General features: G+C 40.8%; 2 protein-coding genes across 2 annotated transcripts in view; one reads left to right on the forward strand and one right to left on the reverse strand.

The window, feature by feature from the left end:
- Positions 1 to 3943: 3943 nt before the first annotated feature.
- On the forward strand, positions 3944 to 7362 carry esd (esterase D/formylglutathione hydrolase). The gene is made up of 9 exons (XM_079276434.1): positions 3944 to 4057; positions 4560 to 4634; positions 4772 to 4860; positions 5368 to 5466; positions 5767 to 5891; positions 5981 to 6100; positions 6336 to 6434; positions 6653 to 6820; positions 6960 to 7362. Exons 2-9 carry the CDS (start codon positions 4567 to 4569, stop codon positions 7038 to 7040), a joined length of 849 nt encoding a protein of 282 aa, XP_079132560.1. The 5' UTR covers positions 3944 to 4057; positions 4560 to 4566; the 3' UTR covers positions 7041 to 7362.
- Positions 7363 to 7914: 552 nt separating this feature from the next.
- lrch1 (leucine-rich repeats and calponin homology (CH) domain containing 1) overlaps positions 7915 to 20901 on the reverse strand; it is a 57164-nt gene continuing 44177 nt past the window's right edge. The window contains exons 17-20 of the mRNA XM_079277659.1: positions 20680 to 20789; positions 19931 to 20068; positions 19724 to 19801; positions 7915 to 12146 (exon numbers count right to left, since the gene is read on the reverse strand). Coding sequence (XP_079133785.1) covers positions 12033 to 12146; positions 19724 to 19801; positions 19931 to 20068; positions 20680 to 20789 — 440 coding nt within the window. The 3' untranslated portion in view covers positions 7915 to 12032. The remainder of the gene's footprint in view (positions 12147 to 19723; positions 19802 to 19930; positions 20069 to 20679; positions 20790 to 20901) is intronic.

The raw sequence follows: 20901 nt of genomic DNA on the forward strand, positions 1-20901 counted from the left end.
GGGGGGGGCTCATTCCACTGTTGACACTATGGCACAGATGTGTAAATAAAAATGATGCACAGCCCCTTGCCAGTCAGCATCAAACCTTCTCTGTGTTCATGGGGTGAACCATAAAACTCTTGACTAAGAACACCAGTAACTCCCCGGTTGTTTCTGTTGCACTTTATTAACCCGGGATAATCCAGACAGACAGACAGTTTATTTGTCCTCGGGGGGGAAATCCTCATTTCACAGCAGCTGGGCACGAACGGACCACACGTGTTTCTCAGACGAGCTGCAAGAAAGGTCAAACAACACATCTTTCCTTTTTCTACAGGCATTTGTTGCACTGACACTGAATTGAAGTGACCTGAACATATAATCTTTATATTGTACAAAACAGAATAACACAGTTGAGCCCAAAGACGGGTCGAGACCCACAGGAGGGACGCAGGAGATCTCATTAGGGTCGCCAATTTGAGGAATTTCTTCGATGCCTAAATGCATTTATTTTAGTCTCATTAATAAAGTCTTTAAGATGTCTATATGTTTTAAATAAGGCATAGACAAATTGATTGATTTATCAAAAGTATATCTCTTCTCACTCGATTACCTATTCCAGATAATATCAGGTGATGGACAGGAACATTACATATACAGCCTATGAATACTGTGTCCCCCAAATGTCCATTTCTGTCTTACAGTCGCTCCAGCTTCTGCTTGGTTAATCAGGAAATGACCATTTATTATTCATATTCTCATTAGACACCTGTGTCCACAGACTATGGTGTTCGGTGATGAGGTGCTGACTCCAGATGGCCTCAAGAAACCCACCGACACACATGTCAAACATAAAAACCTACATTTTATTCATTTGAAATTCATTAACTGGTGCTTTGTAAGATTCGGCACGGATCATTTGAGAGGGAAATTGGAAATCTCTTCACACTGAAACTGTTTTAGGGGAGGCATTCAGAAATAGAGGAAATACTGATAAAACACATTAAAAGTAATACAGTGACTAATAACTGGTGTCAGTTGCTCATTGATTATTTAAAGCGCAAATTATCCCAAAATACTTCGCCTGGCCTTTTCTCTCTCCTCACATATAAATGGTGCATACATATTCAAACAGGACATATGGCCCCGCGGGGAAGGATCATGAAGTCATATTTGTCCAGCAGAGTCTGTTGACTCTAATCACTGAAAAGACATTAGTGGCGCCGTGTACTGTAACTCTGCGCCATCAGATTATCTTACATTCATGCTGTTTTATTTTAAATAAAGATGAAGCAACAAGTATGAAAATATGAGATTGTTGAGATCCACTGACGCAGCAGAAGTTTGTTCTGTGTGAAGGGAAGTCATAATATTATCTCAGTGAAAAAGTTGTCTCTTCTGAACGGTGCATTTTAGGACGTCTCAGACTCTGCACGGTCAGATTTTACTTTCATCCTGCTAAACTGTCCTTCGTCAGCCTAAACATGAGGTTCATAAAGAATCACTTATTTCCACATGAAGTCGAGGTTAACTGGGATAAATATGACAATATTATCTCACTCTTTTTTACAGTTTCAGCTCAGTTGATGCATCAATACATGACAGTACGAACCACACGTGCATGTCATGTGTTTATGTGTGTGTGCCAACGCTCGTCATGTCTGTCACACTGAGGCGACTCAGGTCGGCTTACTCGGATGAATAAATCTGCACAAACACGCACAAGAAACAGCGCTGTTAAATAACTGTGAAATAGGAAATCCTCAAATGTCCAGAATGAACTGCAACAGATGATGTTCCAGAAATAAAATCATCCAAACGTTCCTCTGTATCCTCCATCTTTTTTACAAAGACATCATGTAGAAACAGAAACTTGTCGATGGGTCGTGTTTGTGTGTCAGGTTTCCAAATTCGGCTCAGATTCATGAACTCCGGCTTCCAGAGTCCCGATCACACCGACGGGCTTCAGCAGAGAGAAAGAAATCAGAAAATTCATTCTGTCATCATATTTTTAGGAAAAAAAGGGATTATGTGATGACAAACAAAGCATGATATCATGACAATAAAGTCATAACATTACCAGAAAGGTTTAAGTTTTATATTTCATACTTAAAATATTATGAATTTATTCTCAAAATGTAAAACTTTATTCAGGAAATATTCTGACTTAATTCTCAACAATATGAATTTACTCTCAAAAATGTGATGACTTTGTTTTCAAAATACTTGAACTACATTCTCATTCATTTTTTATTAAAATCGTATTCGCTAAATATTGATGAATTAATAATTCAGGCAGAGCTCATTTGTCAGTAGCTCAGTCCCAGAGTCTGGGAGGTCAGAGGTCAGGTACAGACCAGCAAATGTAAATGTTGCTTAAAGGTACAGTGTAGCATTTAGGGCGATCTATTGGAAGAAAAGGAATATATTATTAATAAGTATGTTTTCTTTTGTGTATTGTCAACTGTAAGTCATAATCTTTTGGTTTAGACCAGTACGGGAATGCACACACACACACACACACACACACACACACACACACACACACACACACACACACACACACACACACACACACACACATGATGAGCAGGAAAACAGTAACGTGTGACAAATTCAGTTATAAATGGAATCTTCCCAGCACACATGGGTGAATGGCTGCAGGCATAAGCATAATCGTGTTGAGAGCAGGGAGAGTATTGAGGATGCTCAGTGAATTTAATCTGTGGTTTTTTTGGAGGGGTGGGGGTGGTGGACGATTTGAAACGGTTTAATTTAGGATGCAGCTGAAAAGACAGACGGGACACAAGTATTGGTGTGCTGTGTTTGTATTAATACATCATTTACAATCCAGGTTGTGCACACGCGGTGAGGGGGATGAAGATATGGGGAGCAACACACAGACAGATAAACAAAGTCAGACTGTATTTGAGAGAAATAAGGCTCTTCACAAGCTTTCAACAACTCAGTGGTGAAGTTTTCGAGGTATTATGTATTTTGGAGAGACTCTAATGTCTGACCAAAAGGAGTTCCCTGATGGTGGGAAATGTTTTTGGGCCAGGCAGCCTTTTACAGCAAGCTCAAATTTAAAGGCCACTGGATTTTCCATCACTCCACGTCTCTGCATGTCTGCCATGTCTGTCCTCATCTGCTTGGCTTCTTGTGTCTTGTCTTCATCTTATTACCTTCATTCTCACACTGATTGTTTGCAAATCATGTTTTTTCTTTTTCAGTATGCTGAGGTGAAAGTAGTTATACCAGAGTGTAGAAATACTCTGTTACAGGTAAAAGTACTGCATTAAAAAAAAAGTACAGAAGGATTAGTATCAGCGTATATTATGGTAAAGTACTCATTATGCAGAATGCCCAATTACAGAATAATACAGAATATAATTTCAGATTCTAGTTTTTGATGCATTTCTGTGTAATGATGATGCAGTTGGTAAAGATGAAGCTTAACTGTTGGTAAGCTTAATATATGATGATTTATTTGTTATTGCCTTGTAGCGAAACATTCGTTGATAGATAGACAGGCAGACAGACAGACATATAGACAGAGAGACAGACAGATAAAAGAGTAGAGCAACAAGTACTATCACAACAGTTTAAAGTAAAAAGTATGCCATTTAAACATGTGCATGCATATAATTCTGAGCTTTAAGTCAAACTCAAATATCCAGAAGAACCATTTTTCACATACATATATATCACACAATTATCTACCTATTTATTTTTGTATTTGTAAGTTATAACCCTACTAATCTATATTTTATCATTATATTTTATATAATAGTAATAATAAATAACATCATAATAATCATTAATAATAGAATGTAATTCAATCGTATAATTGACTAATAAATAAATAAAATGAAACAGAAATATACGGCATTTTTCTACGAAACACCAGCGCCATCTAGCGTCCGAAAGTACGCGTTACGTCAAACGTGGAGGGGGAGGGTCATCACGTTGACCCTGACGTCACCACGTACACCCTGACGTATTCTGGTAAACCTGTTCTGGACGACATTCCTGCGCCGTTTGAGCTCACGTTTCAGCCAAATACTGCTTTAACAAGGTATGCGCCGGAGAATGATGCTTCTAGTTTGTGTGTTTGCTTTGTCGCTAGTTGTAAAAAAAAGCTTTAACTTCGAGCAGACACTCGTAAATGAGAGCTAACAGTAACATGAGCCGAGTTAACGTGCTAATCCCTGCACGCCAAACTCCCCTTGAGAGATATAACAATTTTAAATTTTCTCTGCAACCACAAAGGTGGTTAAGATTATTGATGTGTTTTGGAAGTGGAAAGCTGTTCTGGGCAGTTCGGCATGTGAAGGATGCATCTTGTAAAGCTACCTGGTTAACTCTCACTAACTTAACTTACATGTAGCTGTATAACAGCTGCCATAGTGTGTCCATGTGGTGTAGGCAAAGTGTAACATGGTGTTATAAAGCTGTGCAGAATAAGTACCGTTAATCCACAGGTAACGTTATTTAATCAACTAAACCAAACGTTTACACTGCAAAGTTAGATCAAATACTAATGTCCAAAGACTGTTCTCGTTCTGCGTTCTCTTCAGATCAGAGATGGCCGTCACACAAGTGTCCTCCAACAAGTGCTCTGGTGGCTTCCAGAAGGTGTTCGAGCATGACAGGTGAGATCTGTGTGCTGAAAGCTCAAAAGTCCAAGTTTACACCCAGACCTTGCGACACACACACACACGCGCACGCGCACACGCACGCACACCTGTGAAGGCATGAATTGATGTGTGTTTGTGTTTCCTCCATGCAGCACTGAGCTCAAGTGTAAAATGAAGTTCGCAGTCTATCTGCCTCCCAAGGCTGAGACCGACAAATGTCCCGTCATGTACTGGCTCTCTGGTGAGTGTGCTTCCCTCCTCTTATCGGCGTCACTTAGTGAAAAGGTACATCTTTAAAAACACCTCACAAATATATCATTTCATGTTTAAAAAAATCTTTAATTTCCCCCCAAAAAAGCTGGTCATTGTACTTTTTATTAAAGACGGAATTAAGGATTTTTTTAAATATCTTCCGTGGCGGATTAATCCAGATTTGCTGAGTGTTTGTGGCAGGAGGACTGTGTGTGTGGGCGTTGAGTCAAAATAAACTGGTGTGTGTTCATGGTAACATGTCACCCAGTGTGACTCATTGATGTGTTTTTGGACAACAATGGAGCTCTAAAGCACAGAGGCAGAAGATAAATCAGGCTGTGATACCCACACCATACTTGTTAGTAAATATGTTCATTGTTGAGATTTATTGACAACAAGAGACTTGAGAAAATCATTAGTCTCTGTGTAGTTTAGCTCTCTGTTGCCTCATCATCATCATCATCATCAGCAGCTTTCATTCTGTGTTTCTCTGCAGGTCTGACGTGTACGGAGCAGAACTTCATCACCAAAGCCGGCAGTCAGGTCCCTGCTGCAGAGCACGGCATCATCATCGTCGCACCGGACACCAGTCCACGTATGAAAACACTCAGTGACACAAACACACCTGCTCTCCAGGGGAGGACTTCCCCTTAACACGAGTGCTGTTTATTTAGACCGCTTGATTCTGCTCACTGTCCTCTTTGTTGAATCAAACGCTCAAAGTATTCAGACCCCAAAAGTTCAGTCAGTGATTGGCGTGTGTTGAGCTAGTAACGGCTAACGTTAGCCTGGAGCCTTTAGCCTGCAGGCTTTCTACAACCTTCAGTCTGTTGTCGTGCCTCAGAGATTTGGCTGGTTCCCTGTCAACACGTCACTGTTTCCCAACATGCACCAGGCGGCTGTAACATCGAGGGAGAGGACGAGAACTGGCATTTTGGCACTGGCGCTGGTTTCTACGTCAACGCCACGCAGGACCCCTGGAAGACCAACTACCGCATGTACGCCTACATCACTGAGGAGGTGCGTTGGATTCATGCCACCTGCTCGCCCGAAAAAAAAAAAGACAATTTTACATTCAGCTAATTCGTTTTCTTGATGCTCTCTCTCAGCTCCCCAAATTAATCAACGCTAACTTCCCCACCGACCCGGCCAAGATGTCCATCAGCGGTCACTCCATGGGCGGCCACGGGGCGCTCATCTGTGCCCTGAAGAACCCTGGGAAATACAAGGTATTGCATGTCATTCAGGGCTGTGTGTGTGTGCGTGTACAACCAGGTTACTGACATTATTATCCATCATTCATCAAAAGCTTTATTTCCAGTAAATGTAACAGGTCAAAAACACAAAGTCTATTTAGTCTGAATTGTTCTGTGTGTAATGTATATTTAGAGAAATGCAGAAACTGCTTGTATGTGTACTCGTACTACGTTGTGATGCTGGTGCGTCCTCGTGTGGTTCCTGCAGGCTGTGTCTGCGTTCGCTCCCATCTGTAACCCGGTGCAGTGTCCCTGGGGACAGAAGGCCTTCTCGGGGTACCTGGGCTCCGACAGGGCCACGTGGGAGGTGAGAGCTCTGCAGACTGTAACTGTAATAATTATACGCTGATCGTATCATGGGGAGGACTGTGCGATCAGTGTCCTCCATTCAAAACTTTACTTTCATAAAGAAACAGAAGGAAAGAGGAGAACCGTTCGTGAAAGTTTGATCCGTTCGATGAGTGTTGAAGGATCCCACGAGTTCTCCGACGTCCTGTCCTCAGTCCTCCTCTTCCTCTGTTTCAGGCGTACGATGCGACCGCGTTGGCGGCGTCGTACTCCGGTCCTCAGCTCGACATCCTCATCGATCAGGGCCGGGACGACCAGTTCCTGTCGGCCAGCCAGCTGTTGCCCGACAACCTGATCGCCGTCTGCTCCGAGAAGAAAATCCCCGTCGTCTTCAGACTGCAGCCGGTCAGTTCCTTCAGGCTTTCATTATGACACTTGTCTGCTCACTGAAAATTGCTCAAAAAAATAGATTGTTGCTCCGAAGGGTCCAAACATTATTTTAAGGGTGAATGTGCTGATAACTTGATTTGTCTGACTCCTGCAGGGCTACGACCACAGCTTCTTCTTCATCTACTCCTTCATGAACGATCACATCAAGCACCACGCCAAGTTCCTCAACGCCTGATCGGCACCAGAGAGGAGCGTTCAGGTCGGCTTCCTGGTCCAGGTCCCTTTGGCCCGGCTGCTCCGCTCTCCTGACATCAACCACGAGCAGAATTTAGTACAATGACGTCGTCTGTTCCCTGGAAACCAAATTCTAAAATGGCGATGAGTCAGATGCCTTTGTGGTTTGTTTAAACAACACTTACCCAACGTCTCTAATAAGAACAAAAACTTGTTTTGGATAATTGAGCCAGTGGAAATGAAACAATGTTTCCTGTGATCAGTTTGTCATCGAACAGTCACATCTGTATTTTTAAGAATAAAATCCTGAGTTATACATTTTGGTGTTTTGTTCCCATTGAAGTTTGTGGAAACCTCCAGATCACGTCCTCCATCAGAGTAAAGGGTTTCTTTCATCCTAATGCTGTCGGCTGGCAATGCAGCTCTCAGGTCAGTGGGAAACACTGGCACGTCTTCTCGTGGACACTGAGACGATGCGGTTGGCCGCTGTTCTGTCACTTGACTGAAGCGTTGATCTTCCCTTCAATAGCGTTTCTCACACTGCGAGGCGGCCCAGGAACATAAAGTGACATTTGTAGAAATGTATGACTTATGTTATATTTTCTGACTTCTTTACAACATACTATATTTTCATGACTTGACTGCTTCGATGTGCTCTGCCTTCAGAGATGCTCTTATGCTGACCTCGGCTGTAACGAGCTATTTGAGTTACTGTTGCCTCGATCAGCTCGTTTTTATTCGGAGCATCCTCTAAACCCGAGAGGTGGTTGTGTTACAGGGTTTTTAGAGGGCTAAGGTGCTGATGGAAATATTTGATTTAAATAATCATTTTAGTTTTGACTTCCACATATTTCCACTCAGTGATTGCATTATTTAGACAGTTCAGGTCTTTACTGATAGTGATGAGAAATACAGTGCATTATATACAGTATTCACAGCAGTTAAGGCGACATTAAAGGGACAATCCATGCATTTAAATTTGAGTTGCTGTACAACAAATTACAGAAAAGGTTCACAAAGAGTATGTTACATCAAAGTCACATAAAAAACAAATTTCCTCCCAGTCAGAAAAGTACAAAAATGTGAGTACAGGCTGTTTTCTGGACAATATCTATATACAAAATAAGACATTAAAAACACTGCTTCAGCAGGTCTGATTCACCACATTTACACAATTTACACCAGCGTCACATTTTTGAATTCTCTCGTTTCAGATTAAAAGTGATTCAAGATTTTCTCAGTTGCCAAAACAAAGATATATAAATATAGAAGTTTAAAGTGCAGATTCTGTCTGGGGAGCAGCCGGTTTGGTTTTATTGCTTTCCTCCCCAAACGACTGTGATGATGTGACGAGTACAAAACCGTGGATAGGAAGAAATGTTCATGACTAACATGCAAATCACCATTATGCATAAAAGCATCCATATTCTTTGACATTATAATCCTGATCTCTTTTAGACGGTTTTCAGCGCTTTGAAATAAATCAAAATGATTTAAAAATCATGTAAATAATATTAGGAAGCCTTTTACATGTTTTACCACGAGGCAAAAATAATACTGTTATCAGATATCTGATGTAACGTATATGAAACAATATGTGTCATTACTTCACCAAACTGACCACAGTGTAGAAATACGTTTATGTATCGTTTAATCATATCTGTGCTATTGTGGATTGATCAGATGTTAGTTTGCTGAGTGTTTTCAGGTGAAATATACAGCAGGAAATACATAACTAATCACTAATTGTTTTAATACATTAATTCAACAATAGGAAATCCTTGTGATAAATAATATGTACACAGGCTATAGTACATTTAAATAAAATCATTTACTTTTATCACAAGAGAGTAAATGTTTGTTTTGGCAACTGTTCAAATCGATCCAGTGGAAACATTTATTTTAATATTTTCTTCTTGCTGCTGAATCTTTATGCAGCGCAAGCTTTGGAGAGCAAGCTGCGTCATATGTACAGAAACAAAGACTCTTAATCACTCATTCATACAAGCCTGCTGGCTGAAGAGTGTCGAGACACTCGCTGTGGTTTCATTCTGTTGTTCGGGAGAAACTCGATGTGATGCCAGACCCGCCCAGAGGTTGTGATGGGGCAGCACGTAAACGCAGAGTCATCATTATGACGGGGTTTATTTCTCAACATAACATACGCAGGTGAGCGGTCACAACCGTGCAAAAGTTTGGAATGAGTATGATTTTGATGTACTTTCTTTCAATCACAAAAAGACGATAGAATCGGTGTAATTCAGACACCAAATGTATTATTTACATTTGAAATGTGTAGTATTTTCAGTGTGGTATTAGTATTGTATGAGTAGTATTTTGAGAACTAAATAATCAAATTCCATCTAAATAATAGTAACAAAAAATTAAAATACTAACTCCGCCGGTGATCATTGTTATCATTACAGAGCCTGCTCTTGTAATGTGCCAGTGGCTACAATGTCATCCTGAACGAGGAAATATGGAATATTAATCTTGTGTCAAGATACCACATAAAGCAGGAGACATGCAGGGTTCTTCTTTTAACTTCTAGAAATATATAAGATCAATGTATTACAAGTTCCAGATTCTCTAGCTCCATTGGTGAATGTGCCTTCGCTCTGATAAACAGACCTGCTCAACTATTTATGAATTATGAATCAACAAGCCTTCATGCTCAAAGTGACTCAAATCAAAAGTCAGTCTGAAGATGAAGGTAAACGGGAGAAAATTTAATCATTCTGACTTTTAAAGCGGCGTTTACTTTCCTCTAGTGGTCAAAATCAATGAATGCCGATCAAAGAAAGACCAAACCAGCTTCAGAGATTTCTGTATGAAACATCCTCAGCTGCTGCAGTGAGTTGTGCAGTTTGTTCAACTATTACTTACTGCCCCCTCAAAAGCTCTTTGTGTCGAGTATGATCTGCATAACCACGGGATTCATGCCAACTAGCAACTCATTTACACACACACACACACACAAATACTGCCGACGCAGCAGGCGGTGGAACGAAGCATGAACAGTGTCGTAAACCCAAACCGACTCCGAGTCACAGACTCTCTGATCTCACGCAGCAGCAGCAGCTCCGGCCTGAAGCTCAGAGGTTTGGACGACGGTTAGAAAAACCACAGCGTGATGAACATTTCACTACGATATCAACTTAACATTTTGTAATTATTGCGTCCGGTTTTTTAGACTCAAATTGTTTCAAAAAGAGTTTTTAAGATATCCTAACTAACGCAGACAGTTTGAGCCGGAGCTGTGGCTGCGTGAGATCCGACGCTGCACCGGCCGCATCCTGAAATATGAAAAACTAATACACAACTCTGATATTTATCAAGTGTCTCGCTGTATCGCTGATCAATATTTACACATCAAGATGGTGTGGGGTTTCAGCCTGAAGATGCAGACACGAGGAGTGTTTTGTGACGTGAACACGTTGCGTCTCTCTCGGCACATTAGAAAACTGAACGTCACAAATAAACAACTGCTGAAGTAGTTTCACTGAAAAAAAAAAATCCTTGAAATGCCGTCAGTGAACACAGATTAACACCACGTAGAAAAGAAAAGGGCAAATAAAAAAAAATAAAAAATACCTGGACATGTGAGAATCCATCAGAGATGCTTGATAAACACAGATTTCGTGTCCCAGTGGCACATTAACAGACTCAGACCTGGTTCAGGGACATGCAGAGAGCTCCACACAAAGTCAGCAAAACTTTTAGGAAACAGACAAAAAGCATACCTAAAATATATTAGAGAAAAATATTTTTTGGCATATTTGTTTTTGAAAGTGTACAACAACTCAAACGTTTCTCAGCTTCTCCTTATATTATAAATATCTTTATGTTTAAATACAAATTGTGGTTAAAAGTTGCCTCCCTCTATGTTAAAACTATAACATTTTGGTTTTACTCACTCAGTCCAGTTAGACTTCACCTAAAGCCTCGCACAGAAGGTCTCTAATCTGGAGACAACTGATGGTTTTTAAATCAGAGAAGACGAGGTGATGTCAACAGGTGAAGCTGCTGCGGCAGGCGGAGTGTTTCAGATTGGAAGCTCCACAGACTCTAAATCTAATTTGTAATTAAATAACTTTTTTTGCACCTAATTTTGTACAACAGTTTTAGGGCCACGGTTGTGAGGAAAGAAATCTCAGATTTAAAAAAATGAAATCCAATTTTTTATGAAAATAATAATATGAGAATAAAGTCATCATTACAGAATAGCAAAAATCATAATTTTCAGGGGTAAGTCATAATTTTACAAGAATAAAGCCACATCTCGTAATATGAATATTATGACTTTGTTGAATAAAATTACAACTGAATCTGAAAATAACTAAAATCTTCCCTTTCCCCCAAATACAGGTTAGAAAAAAGTCTTGAAAGTAATTTGAAGAAAAAAATATAATTCTGAAAAAAATCACTTTGTAATACTACTTCTTTATTCTCGAAATAAATGTTTTCTAATTCAATTTAAAAATCTCAATATTTAAAAAAATGTTTTATGTCATAGAATTATGACTTCATCTTGTAATATTCTTACTTTTTTTCATCATTTTTTCTTAAAAGCAATACGTGTCCTGTCAATGTGGCCCTAATACTTTGTAATATTTTTAGGTACAACCAGTGTATTCTTTTGAATCCTAGTTGTATTTATGCCCTTCAGTTGACACACCTCCCTCCTAACACTAACACAAAACTAAATATTTAAGGTGAGAATCAGCTGGAACCAGTGGAATACTGGTGCATGTCGGCTCTTCCACCAGTCTACCTGTGTGGCTTCAAACTGACTCCACCCAGAAGTTCCCTCTCATGAACTAGCACATAAATCTTTAGTTCCCGTAACACCATTTTGCATCCTAGCATCTAAGAAAATCACCGTGTTACTGAGAGGGATGCAGAATGACCACAGAGCTGCAGCTTAAAGTGAGGTTTTGATCCAGGTGTGCGTTTGTTGTACGTGTCAGTCAGGTGAAGCTCCACCCGCCTCTCACGTCAGGAGGGAGTGTTTTGGGAACACATCGTCCACCAGAGCCGCCACTGTGATGCACAGCTTCACCAGGCCTTTCTCCTCCAGGATGTGGTGAGGAAGACACAGTTTGTCCTGGGAGGCCAGAGTCAGAGGGATGGAGGACCAAAAGGAGCGTAGATGTGGAGGCAGAGAAGAGACACAAAGGATTTAGACACAAAAAGCAACACAAACTCTGGCAAAAACATGGACGAACTAAACTTTTCTACTGAGTTTGGCACATACCTCCAGGAGATAGCCATAGCCCACACTGAGTATCTGGGCTGAGTATATCTGCATACTTTGATAGACTAAATATATCATACACTACATTACTGCCGTTTTGTGTTTCTTATCAGGAACAACAACACTTAGGTCTACTGTTAAGTATGAATTAAGTTTTATATTTAGGTCACGTGACAACCCGGAGGTCATTTTGTCACACGTAAAAGAAGCTGAAAGTGTTGAAATGTTTAAACTTAAAGTCGGTGCAGAGCTCTGGACTAGGTTGTAAAACCAAAGATTAATATAAGATATATTTTATTTTTACAAGCCTGTGTCCAAAGGTAAACAAACAAATACATCTGTCCACCAGAGCCTCTAAAGTTCACTGATGAACATGTTCTATCTTGTTTGTTTGATCTGTCACGCGTCGTTGTCCTTTAAAGGCGTCGTGTGTCAGACTACCTCTCCACCTCCATCTTAAACAATGACTCCGTCGAACAGACAACACCCCTAAACTGCATTTATTACCTCAGTCTTTAACAGTCAAATATCGTACATCAGTCATAAAATCCATTCACATCAGCACAAAGTGAAAAAAGAAGCAAAACAAACAAACAACAGCAGCAGCAACTGCCATAATTAATTCACAGAATATGAAATATAATAAAGTAATCATTTATAAGTAAGCGGTTTATGTCAAATATTCAGTGTGTGATAAATATAAGGCATTTCCTGTTTGTGGAACATCACAGATTGAAGTACCAGTGAAGACGTCTGCATTCATTCAGTTTCTGTGAATTAATCAAACAGCCAATCAGCTGCTCACATGGTCAGGACATAATCCGTTTCCTATTAAGTTGCAGTGTGGGCGCCAGCAACAGTTTCTAATTCCTCTAAACATTACAAACAGGGTGATAATCTACTCCTCCACGTATCAAACCCTCCGAGATAAACTGCTTAATAACATTAATATATATAACTTCATCAACTCATCTAGTGTATAAAGCCCTTCAAATGTTTCCAAACAGTCACATTGCATATCAGGATACAGAGGAGTTCAGAGAGCAGGACAAAGGTAAATAAATAGATGAATTGAAGTTCACATTTCTCTTAAGTTTCAAAACATCATTCTGAAATATTGTGTTTAAATAACAATTCACATTCAAATTAAGACCCCAAAGAACAACTAACTGATTCAAATAATCATTAATTCATAGAATATGGCTTCCGTTTGCTCCTCAACACTTAATAATCACAACGTAGAAAAGACCATGTGCTCTTTGTGTTGCTCTATACTTGTGAGCCACTGAACCATTCAGGAATCATGTGCTTATTCTGCAGTCCAGCTACTCTGAAACACGGGAACAACTAGCAAAGTTCAAGGCATCGTCCCTCAGACACTCGTTTTACATGTGCAGGAGATCCTCTTCTACTCAAAGTTTAACAAGTGTTCATGGAGGCGTCGGCCTCACACAAAACAGATGGGCTTTAGCGGTTCTATTTGGCGGCCATATTGGAGGTCTTCCTCTCTTCTATAGTGGGTTCTGTAGTCTCGGAATAATTTGGTGGACATGTTTTAATTCTGATCTAAAGACGGCTGATCCACCTGTCATCTTTAGCTTGCGAGAGCTATATATCGGTGCATTACTGTGGTCGAGTAGTGCTACCAAACATCTGGCGAACTAGCAGATGTTTGGTTAGCTCAGCAGCTACGGTACAGTGGTTACGTCACAAAACGTCCGTAAACACTGAGAGAGCTGAGAGGACTGTGCTGTGCTTTCTGCTCCGACTGGTGACATGTGGTTCAAGAGAAAATATCTTTGTAAAATGTTTCGGTCCTATGAAGCTATGGTAAACAAACATTGTTTTATTGTAAGATTTTTACAAATTGCATGGTGCATGTAAACATAGCTACTGTCCCCGTAATCTGTTGTGTAAAATCAGCTGATAACACCATTTATTTCCATTTAGAGAAGAGCTTCATGAGTCAACAGCCAGGTGCTGTATCCGAGTATATATTAGGGGTGTCCCCGATTAAGAATTCATATCATCAAATCCGATTCGTCAAGTCTTGCCTGGAGTCGACTGATTGTCGAATCATTTCATATTTATTATTCTCTTCTGTTTAAGCTTTCAAAAATTGTTAAAACAACATTATTGGCCGAGATATGCGCGACTGTGGCTTAGCTGTTGTTTCAGAATAGTGTGTGTGTGTGTGTGTGTGTGTGCTGTCCGTGGTACTAACACGGAGCTTTTGGTGCTTGTTAATAGAACTTTTAGTCGTAATTCCATTTTCCACATTTTAGCAATCCACAAACCGAAGGGATGCGAAGGGAGTCAGCGGGAGAGTGAGTGATCTGATTACTACATTAGGAATGTTGAGTCAGGCTTTTTAGATCGACTATCAGAGTCATCCCTAATGTATGTATATATACACACACGCACACGCACACACACACACACACACACACACGGCCATTTGCCCACTAGACCTGCATAATGGGGCCAAATGGCTGCAGTGAGACGTGTGTCCGCCACACTACACACAGTATTTATCTATAAATACATATCAAATCTGAACACGACCAGTGAATTTATTTTGTCACGAAAGAGAGGTCAATACTGGCCCAATGTTTCATTTTGTTCTTGTTCTTCCAACATGGTGTTTATATCCTTTAATGGATAAGATAAAGAGTTTCCATGGCTCCACCTAAACCCTCTCAGTCCTGCACAGATTAGAGTATCTCTGCTGTGCAGCATGTTGTCGTGACGTCAGTGACTTTAAGCAACCTGCTGGTCCACATGTCCGCCGCTGTTAGAAGTTTCGGGTCAATTTATTGCAAAGAAACAAAAAATGTAAAACAAGTAAAACCAAACAAAAATAATCAAAGAAGGAGTAGCTGACGCTGCATTCGTATCACATGGGATGAAAAGATGATATACATTTTAGTAATCCCATATGGGATAATTAAAATGTTATGACAGTAGTTTTTGAATTGTGCTCACTTTAGTTTTATTGTTTGCTTGATTTTGTGTTCATCACAAATGTCTAAGAGCAACAATACCCTCAAATTCCACCAGTCAGACACCAGCAATGAACTGGAGTCTGATGGAGCTCTGACAGTCACTAGAAACACTTGTATGGAGCTCGGCTGGTATCGCCAGTATATAAACAATGCAGCACAGCATCGGCACTGTCATGTTCAGAGCCACAGTTCTCACAAAGTAACAAAACAAAAGCTCCTCAAAACCTAGAAACAATAGTATTAAGTATTAAAGTTGTAGTTTGCAACTCACAGATAAAATCATCCCTCTCAGTGTGACATTTAAAATGGAATCCGATTATAATCTTGCAGAAATAGTTCTCCACGCCTTCACAAATCAGCTTTGCACCGACAGTATCATTTTTTTTTTCTTACTGCAATAGTCATTCTAGTTTATTTTGGAGCGTGATATTTCCCACGTGACATGAATGCAGCAAAAACAAAATTAAACAAAGGAGTCGTAGCCTGGGCAGAAAGAGGGGCGGGTGCTGTCAGGTGACTGACAGGAGGCTGTTGCCGCGGTTACGTTAGCTCGCTCCAACTATAGGCCACGAACAGCAGAACTAGACAGAGGACGTGAAGCAGGCTCGAGCCAATAAGGTCCCAGATTTGCCAGGCGGGAGGCGGGGTTTGAGTGGTAACAGAAACCAATGAGGGAGTCTCTGACACCCCGGAGGAGGCGGGGTTTGGAGTTGAGATTGCCGCTTCCTGTTTCCTGTTTGGAGAGGTTGAATCCAAGGCAACCAGCGTCTGAACTGTGGCGCAAACCGGCTGCAGGCGGCACTGGGTGATGTCATAGGGCGAACAGAGGGTAGACTATCGCCCCGTTAAAATAAATGTAGGTAAGGGAAGGAGGGAGGGAAAAGGGCAGAAGGTGGGAATAAAAGGAAACAAGGGAAGAGGAAAGAGAAAGAGCCAGGGAATGAGAAAGAGGACGAGGGAAAAGGGAAGGAGGAAGAGAAAAGGGCAGAAGGTGGGAATGAAACAAAGGTCGGAGGGATGAAAGGAAACAAGGGAGGAAAGAGCCAGGGAATGAGAAAGAGGTGGAAACAAGGGAATACGATTTGAAGGAGATGAGGAAAAGAAAATGGAAAAAAGAGGAAATGAAGATGGAACAAAGATGGGAGGAGTAACACGTAAGGAGGGAAGAAAGTAGCAGGTAAAGAAAAGCTTAAATAAAAGTTACATCAAGAGAGAGGAGGTTAAATGTTTACAAACAAATGAGGTGAGGAGGAAAAAAGAAGAGACAGGTGAGATATTCTCCGAAGAAGAACCAAAAACCAGGTGGAGGAAGGATGGATGAGATTAGAGGTGAAGAAGAACCAGAAGATGTAAAAAATAAAAAAATGATGGAGAGAAGGAAACCATAGGGAACGAAGCAATTAAGGGAGCAAAGAGGGAAAAAGAGAAGAATGTGATGAAGAGGACGGGTAAGAGAGAGACCATTCCATCAAAAGTTCAGAGGAAAAAAGTTATATTCAAAACAAAGTGAGGGAGGAAGAGGAAGAGGAGGAGCGGGGAGGAGGACGTGGTGCGATCCAGCCGGAAAGTAAAAAAGAGAAAGAAAAGGCAGGAGGTTAGCACAGAGGTCAAAGGTCACAGACGAGAGTGAGAGCTGGAGGGGGGAGCAGGCAGGGGCCACCATGACAAAGAGCAGGGATGTTTACTGGGAGGATGGAGGTTTGACCTCCTCTCTCGCCCAGCAGACCGGGATGAGGAGTGGGTAGAGTGGCTGATGGGAGAGCCGGTGCAGCAGGCCAGCACAGAAGCTATTATTAGCACGTTAGCACAGAAGCTATTATTAGCACGTTAGCTCGGAGAAGCTCTTAGCAGGTCAGCTAGTTTGCAAACGTCCACACAGAGGCAGCAGACAGTCAGCAAGCAGCAGCAGCAGAGATGGAGGTCAACGGTCAGCGAGTCGGTTCAGATCCACAGCTCAGAAAAAGGATTAAATGTTTTAAATAATCCTTCTTTCTCTCAAAGGGAAGACCGAGACTAATCTTTCGTAAATGTGAAGACAAAAACAATGAAACAAAGGAAATAAATTAACACGGTTTTAAAGATGAAACAAACAAATATAATTCAATAATCACATTTAAAGCAACAAAACAACCAAACGATCTTGACTGAAATACTTTCGTAGAATTTTAAGTCCCTAATAATGTGATAAAAAATTTCAACCATTCGTTCACAAAATTATATTCATGTTTTTATGGCCCCGACAGCCAGCATAATTAAAATGTCCGTCCTTTACCAATACAACTATATTTTCTCTCTTTAACTGGCCCCCTGTTGGCTGTAACTCTAACAGCTACTGTACCTGTAAATGATGTACTTTTAGATTTGAAATACACACTGTATACTGTACTTTATATACAGTCACATTAAACCACCTAATGCACATGAAGCAACTTACATTAATCATCCTGTATTTATTCCAGCACCCTTTGCACTCTGCACCATTGCACTGCTGTATTACTGTTTATAAATATATTGTGTTGTTTTTATATATAGAAACACTTTTTTATTGATATATTCTGTAAATAAATTGATGCCACCTTCCTGTTCACTCAGACTCAACAGGAAATACTTCACTGTAAAGAAGCTGGAAGCTCCATGATTGTTGTTTTAACTGTGACTAAAAGAAACACACACTGTACTTCTATTACCCATGATGCACCTGTATCATTTAGAGCACTTTTTCTAATGACTCCTACTGTTGCAGATTTAACGGAATAGTTTGACATTTTGGAAAATGCGTTCTTCACTCTCTAATAGAGTTAGATGAGAAGACCGATACAGTACATGTCTGTATGCTAAATATGAAGCTAAATAGTTTAGCTTAGCATAAAGAATGGAAACGGGGGAAAAAGCTAGCCTGACACTTTGGTGTAGAGAAGACATATTGTGTTAATCAGTGAGCTTCAGAGGCGCTGGTAGGTGGACCTGCTAGCTGTTTCCCCTCGTTTCCAGTCTTTATGCTAAGCTAGGGCAAAACTTAAAGCCTGGCTGCTGGCTCTAACTTTGTATTTAGCATACAACTCTCGGCCAGAAAGCGATGGAGTGAATTTCCCAAAATTACTATTCTGTGGCTGAATTTCCAGAATCCTAATCACTGAGCAAAAAACCATCTTCTTCCAAATTAGGGACACAGCTTTTGTCCCCAATTTACTGGTCTTTAGTCTGAAATGTGTCCCCGAAGGTATCCACACACACACACACACACACACACACACACACACACACACACACACACACACACACACACACACACACACACACACACACACACACACACACACACACACACAGCAGCTGTTTGAAACCGATGCTGCTGTTTCGATCGACTGCTGTCATGATGGAGGAAGCTGGAAGCCACAGGCAGCGATGACAGCAATGATGATTCAGCGTTAAAGGTCGACAACAACAATCAACAACCGCATTTAAAAGCGATGAGAACAAAAAGGAGGCAGGTGGGAACATTAAACCAGTCACGGGAGAACGCTGAGTGGTTCTCATGTTTGGCTAGTCGAAGACGTTTACTAAAATGTTTCATTCGGAAGTTCTCAAATTAATTTCTATTTTTTAAATTCATTTTACATTAACTCTTCTGATCAGGTGACCAGAACGTCTGCTGTTAAAAACATGGAATCATCAGCCTTCCTCCCAGATCTGGTTTACAGTTTAGTGTCGTCATCAGTGTCCTGCAATAATCCTCAATTTTAGTTTCCCCTCACTTACCAACATACATCACAAGATAATATAGCTGCATTGTAATTACTACTATTACGACTTGTTCCCCCTCAGACCCAGACAATGTTCAAGAGACGGATGTCTATTCGATCAATAATCAATCGACTGAAGCCAAAACATGTTGATGACGAAGTGCAATGTTGGATTACGGGGATGTTTCTCTGATGAACTGGGGGTGTTTCCAGGTCTGCGGTTGCTGGATCAAATCCCAGGACTGTTTTCAGCCCAGTTTGGTTATAAATGATAACTTTCCACTGATCAATAAACCACAAACTGGGTTCAGACCAGTGTGTAACGACGGATCAGTTGCATTGATTCATCATTATATATATGATTCATCATCGTTATAAACTCTGCTGCTCCAATGCATCAATCCTCTACAACAGGGGCTTTCAAAGGCCGCCACTGCAAACGACACTAACGAACTTCCTGTTGTTTCTAGAACCTTCATGCACTTGTCTCATTTGTCCTAATTATTTTTGGAACAGCTGAAACTGTTGCAGTCACTGTGTGGTCAACACAGTCTCCAATAACACCATCAAACACGTTTTAATAGAAGATCAATCTGAGATGAGCAGTGACTTGAAAACGACCCCCAGTTCAGAGAGGCGGCGCACTGTCGTCAGTGTAGTTATTGTATAAAAGTCTTACCTCTGACAGACCAATCTTTCTGCAGGCGTCCAGGAAGTTCTCCACATTTCTCCGACACTTGGCCATGCTGAGTTTGGGCTGGAAACACATTGAGATAAAAGTTTAAGTCAGAAATAAAACAGAAGATCTAGACCGATTTCATGCTCTTAGGTTCCAGAGTATCATGAATATTCATCTCAGGGGTCAGAGGTCAGGACTTAGACGCACCACTGCAGGCGAGGGGACGTGGATGCTGCCGACAGAGCGCGGGCGAATGTGATTGGCCAGATGGCAGAGCACGACGCCGTCCATCAGAGACGATCCGAGGTCTTCAGGGAGGACAACCTTCAGTCTGCTCTCGATGCTCTGGAGGAGGAAAAAACAATTGTGGGGCGGTGTCCATTAATAGCTCATATTGTGTTTAATAGTCTGAATACTGACATTGAGTGCACTTAGTAGTCGAAGTAGTTGTCAGTGGTGGAGAATAACCAAGTATGTTTACTTAAGCACTGTACTTAAGCACAATTATGAGGTATTTGTACTTAAGTACTTTATTTCCATTTCATGCAACTTTATACATCAACTTTAAGATATATTTTGACTCTTACACTTTTGTACTTTTACTTACATAAAGTTGAATGCAGGACTTTTACTTGTAACAGAGTATTCTTACACGGTAGTAGAGGTACTAGAGTACTTCTCCCACCACTGTTAGTAGTGAAAACACTACAGACAAAAAAACTAGTAAATGTTAATGAGTAGTATAAAATTGGGACACAGTCAATGTTGACAACTGACAGATTGTGTCATCATTTTTGATATCTCTCTTCAAAATAGTGGGAATGTTGTGAATAAATTGTTTTCATAACTGGCTGCACTGGTGGACAGAGCTACAGAATCACCCTTTAATCTCACACACACACACACACACACACACACACTAATGATTGATGAACAGTGAGGAGAATGTGCCTCACGTCTCGCAGTATCTCCGTGAGCTCCAGCTCCTCTCGCAGCTGCTCCATCTTTCTTCTTATGGTGAACTGAGGATCAACAGACTCCAGACTCTTGTGGCTCCGCAGGAACACTGAAACAAACACAAGGAGGAAGAAGACGGGCCGCGTTAGACGGACACAACCGCAACGAAGGACACATTTATTAAACAGTAACACGGCCATCTCTGAAACATACACAACGGA

The sequence above is a fragment of the Melanostigma gelatinosum genome (genome assembly GCF_949748355.1).
Source record: "Melanostigma gelatinosum genome assembly, chromosome: 10".
In the NCBI taxonomy this organism is placed as follows: Eukaryota; Metazoa; Chordata; class Actinopteri; order Perciformes; family Zoarcidae; genus Melanostigma; species Melanostigma gelatinosum.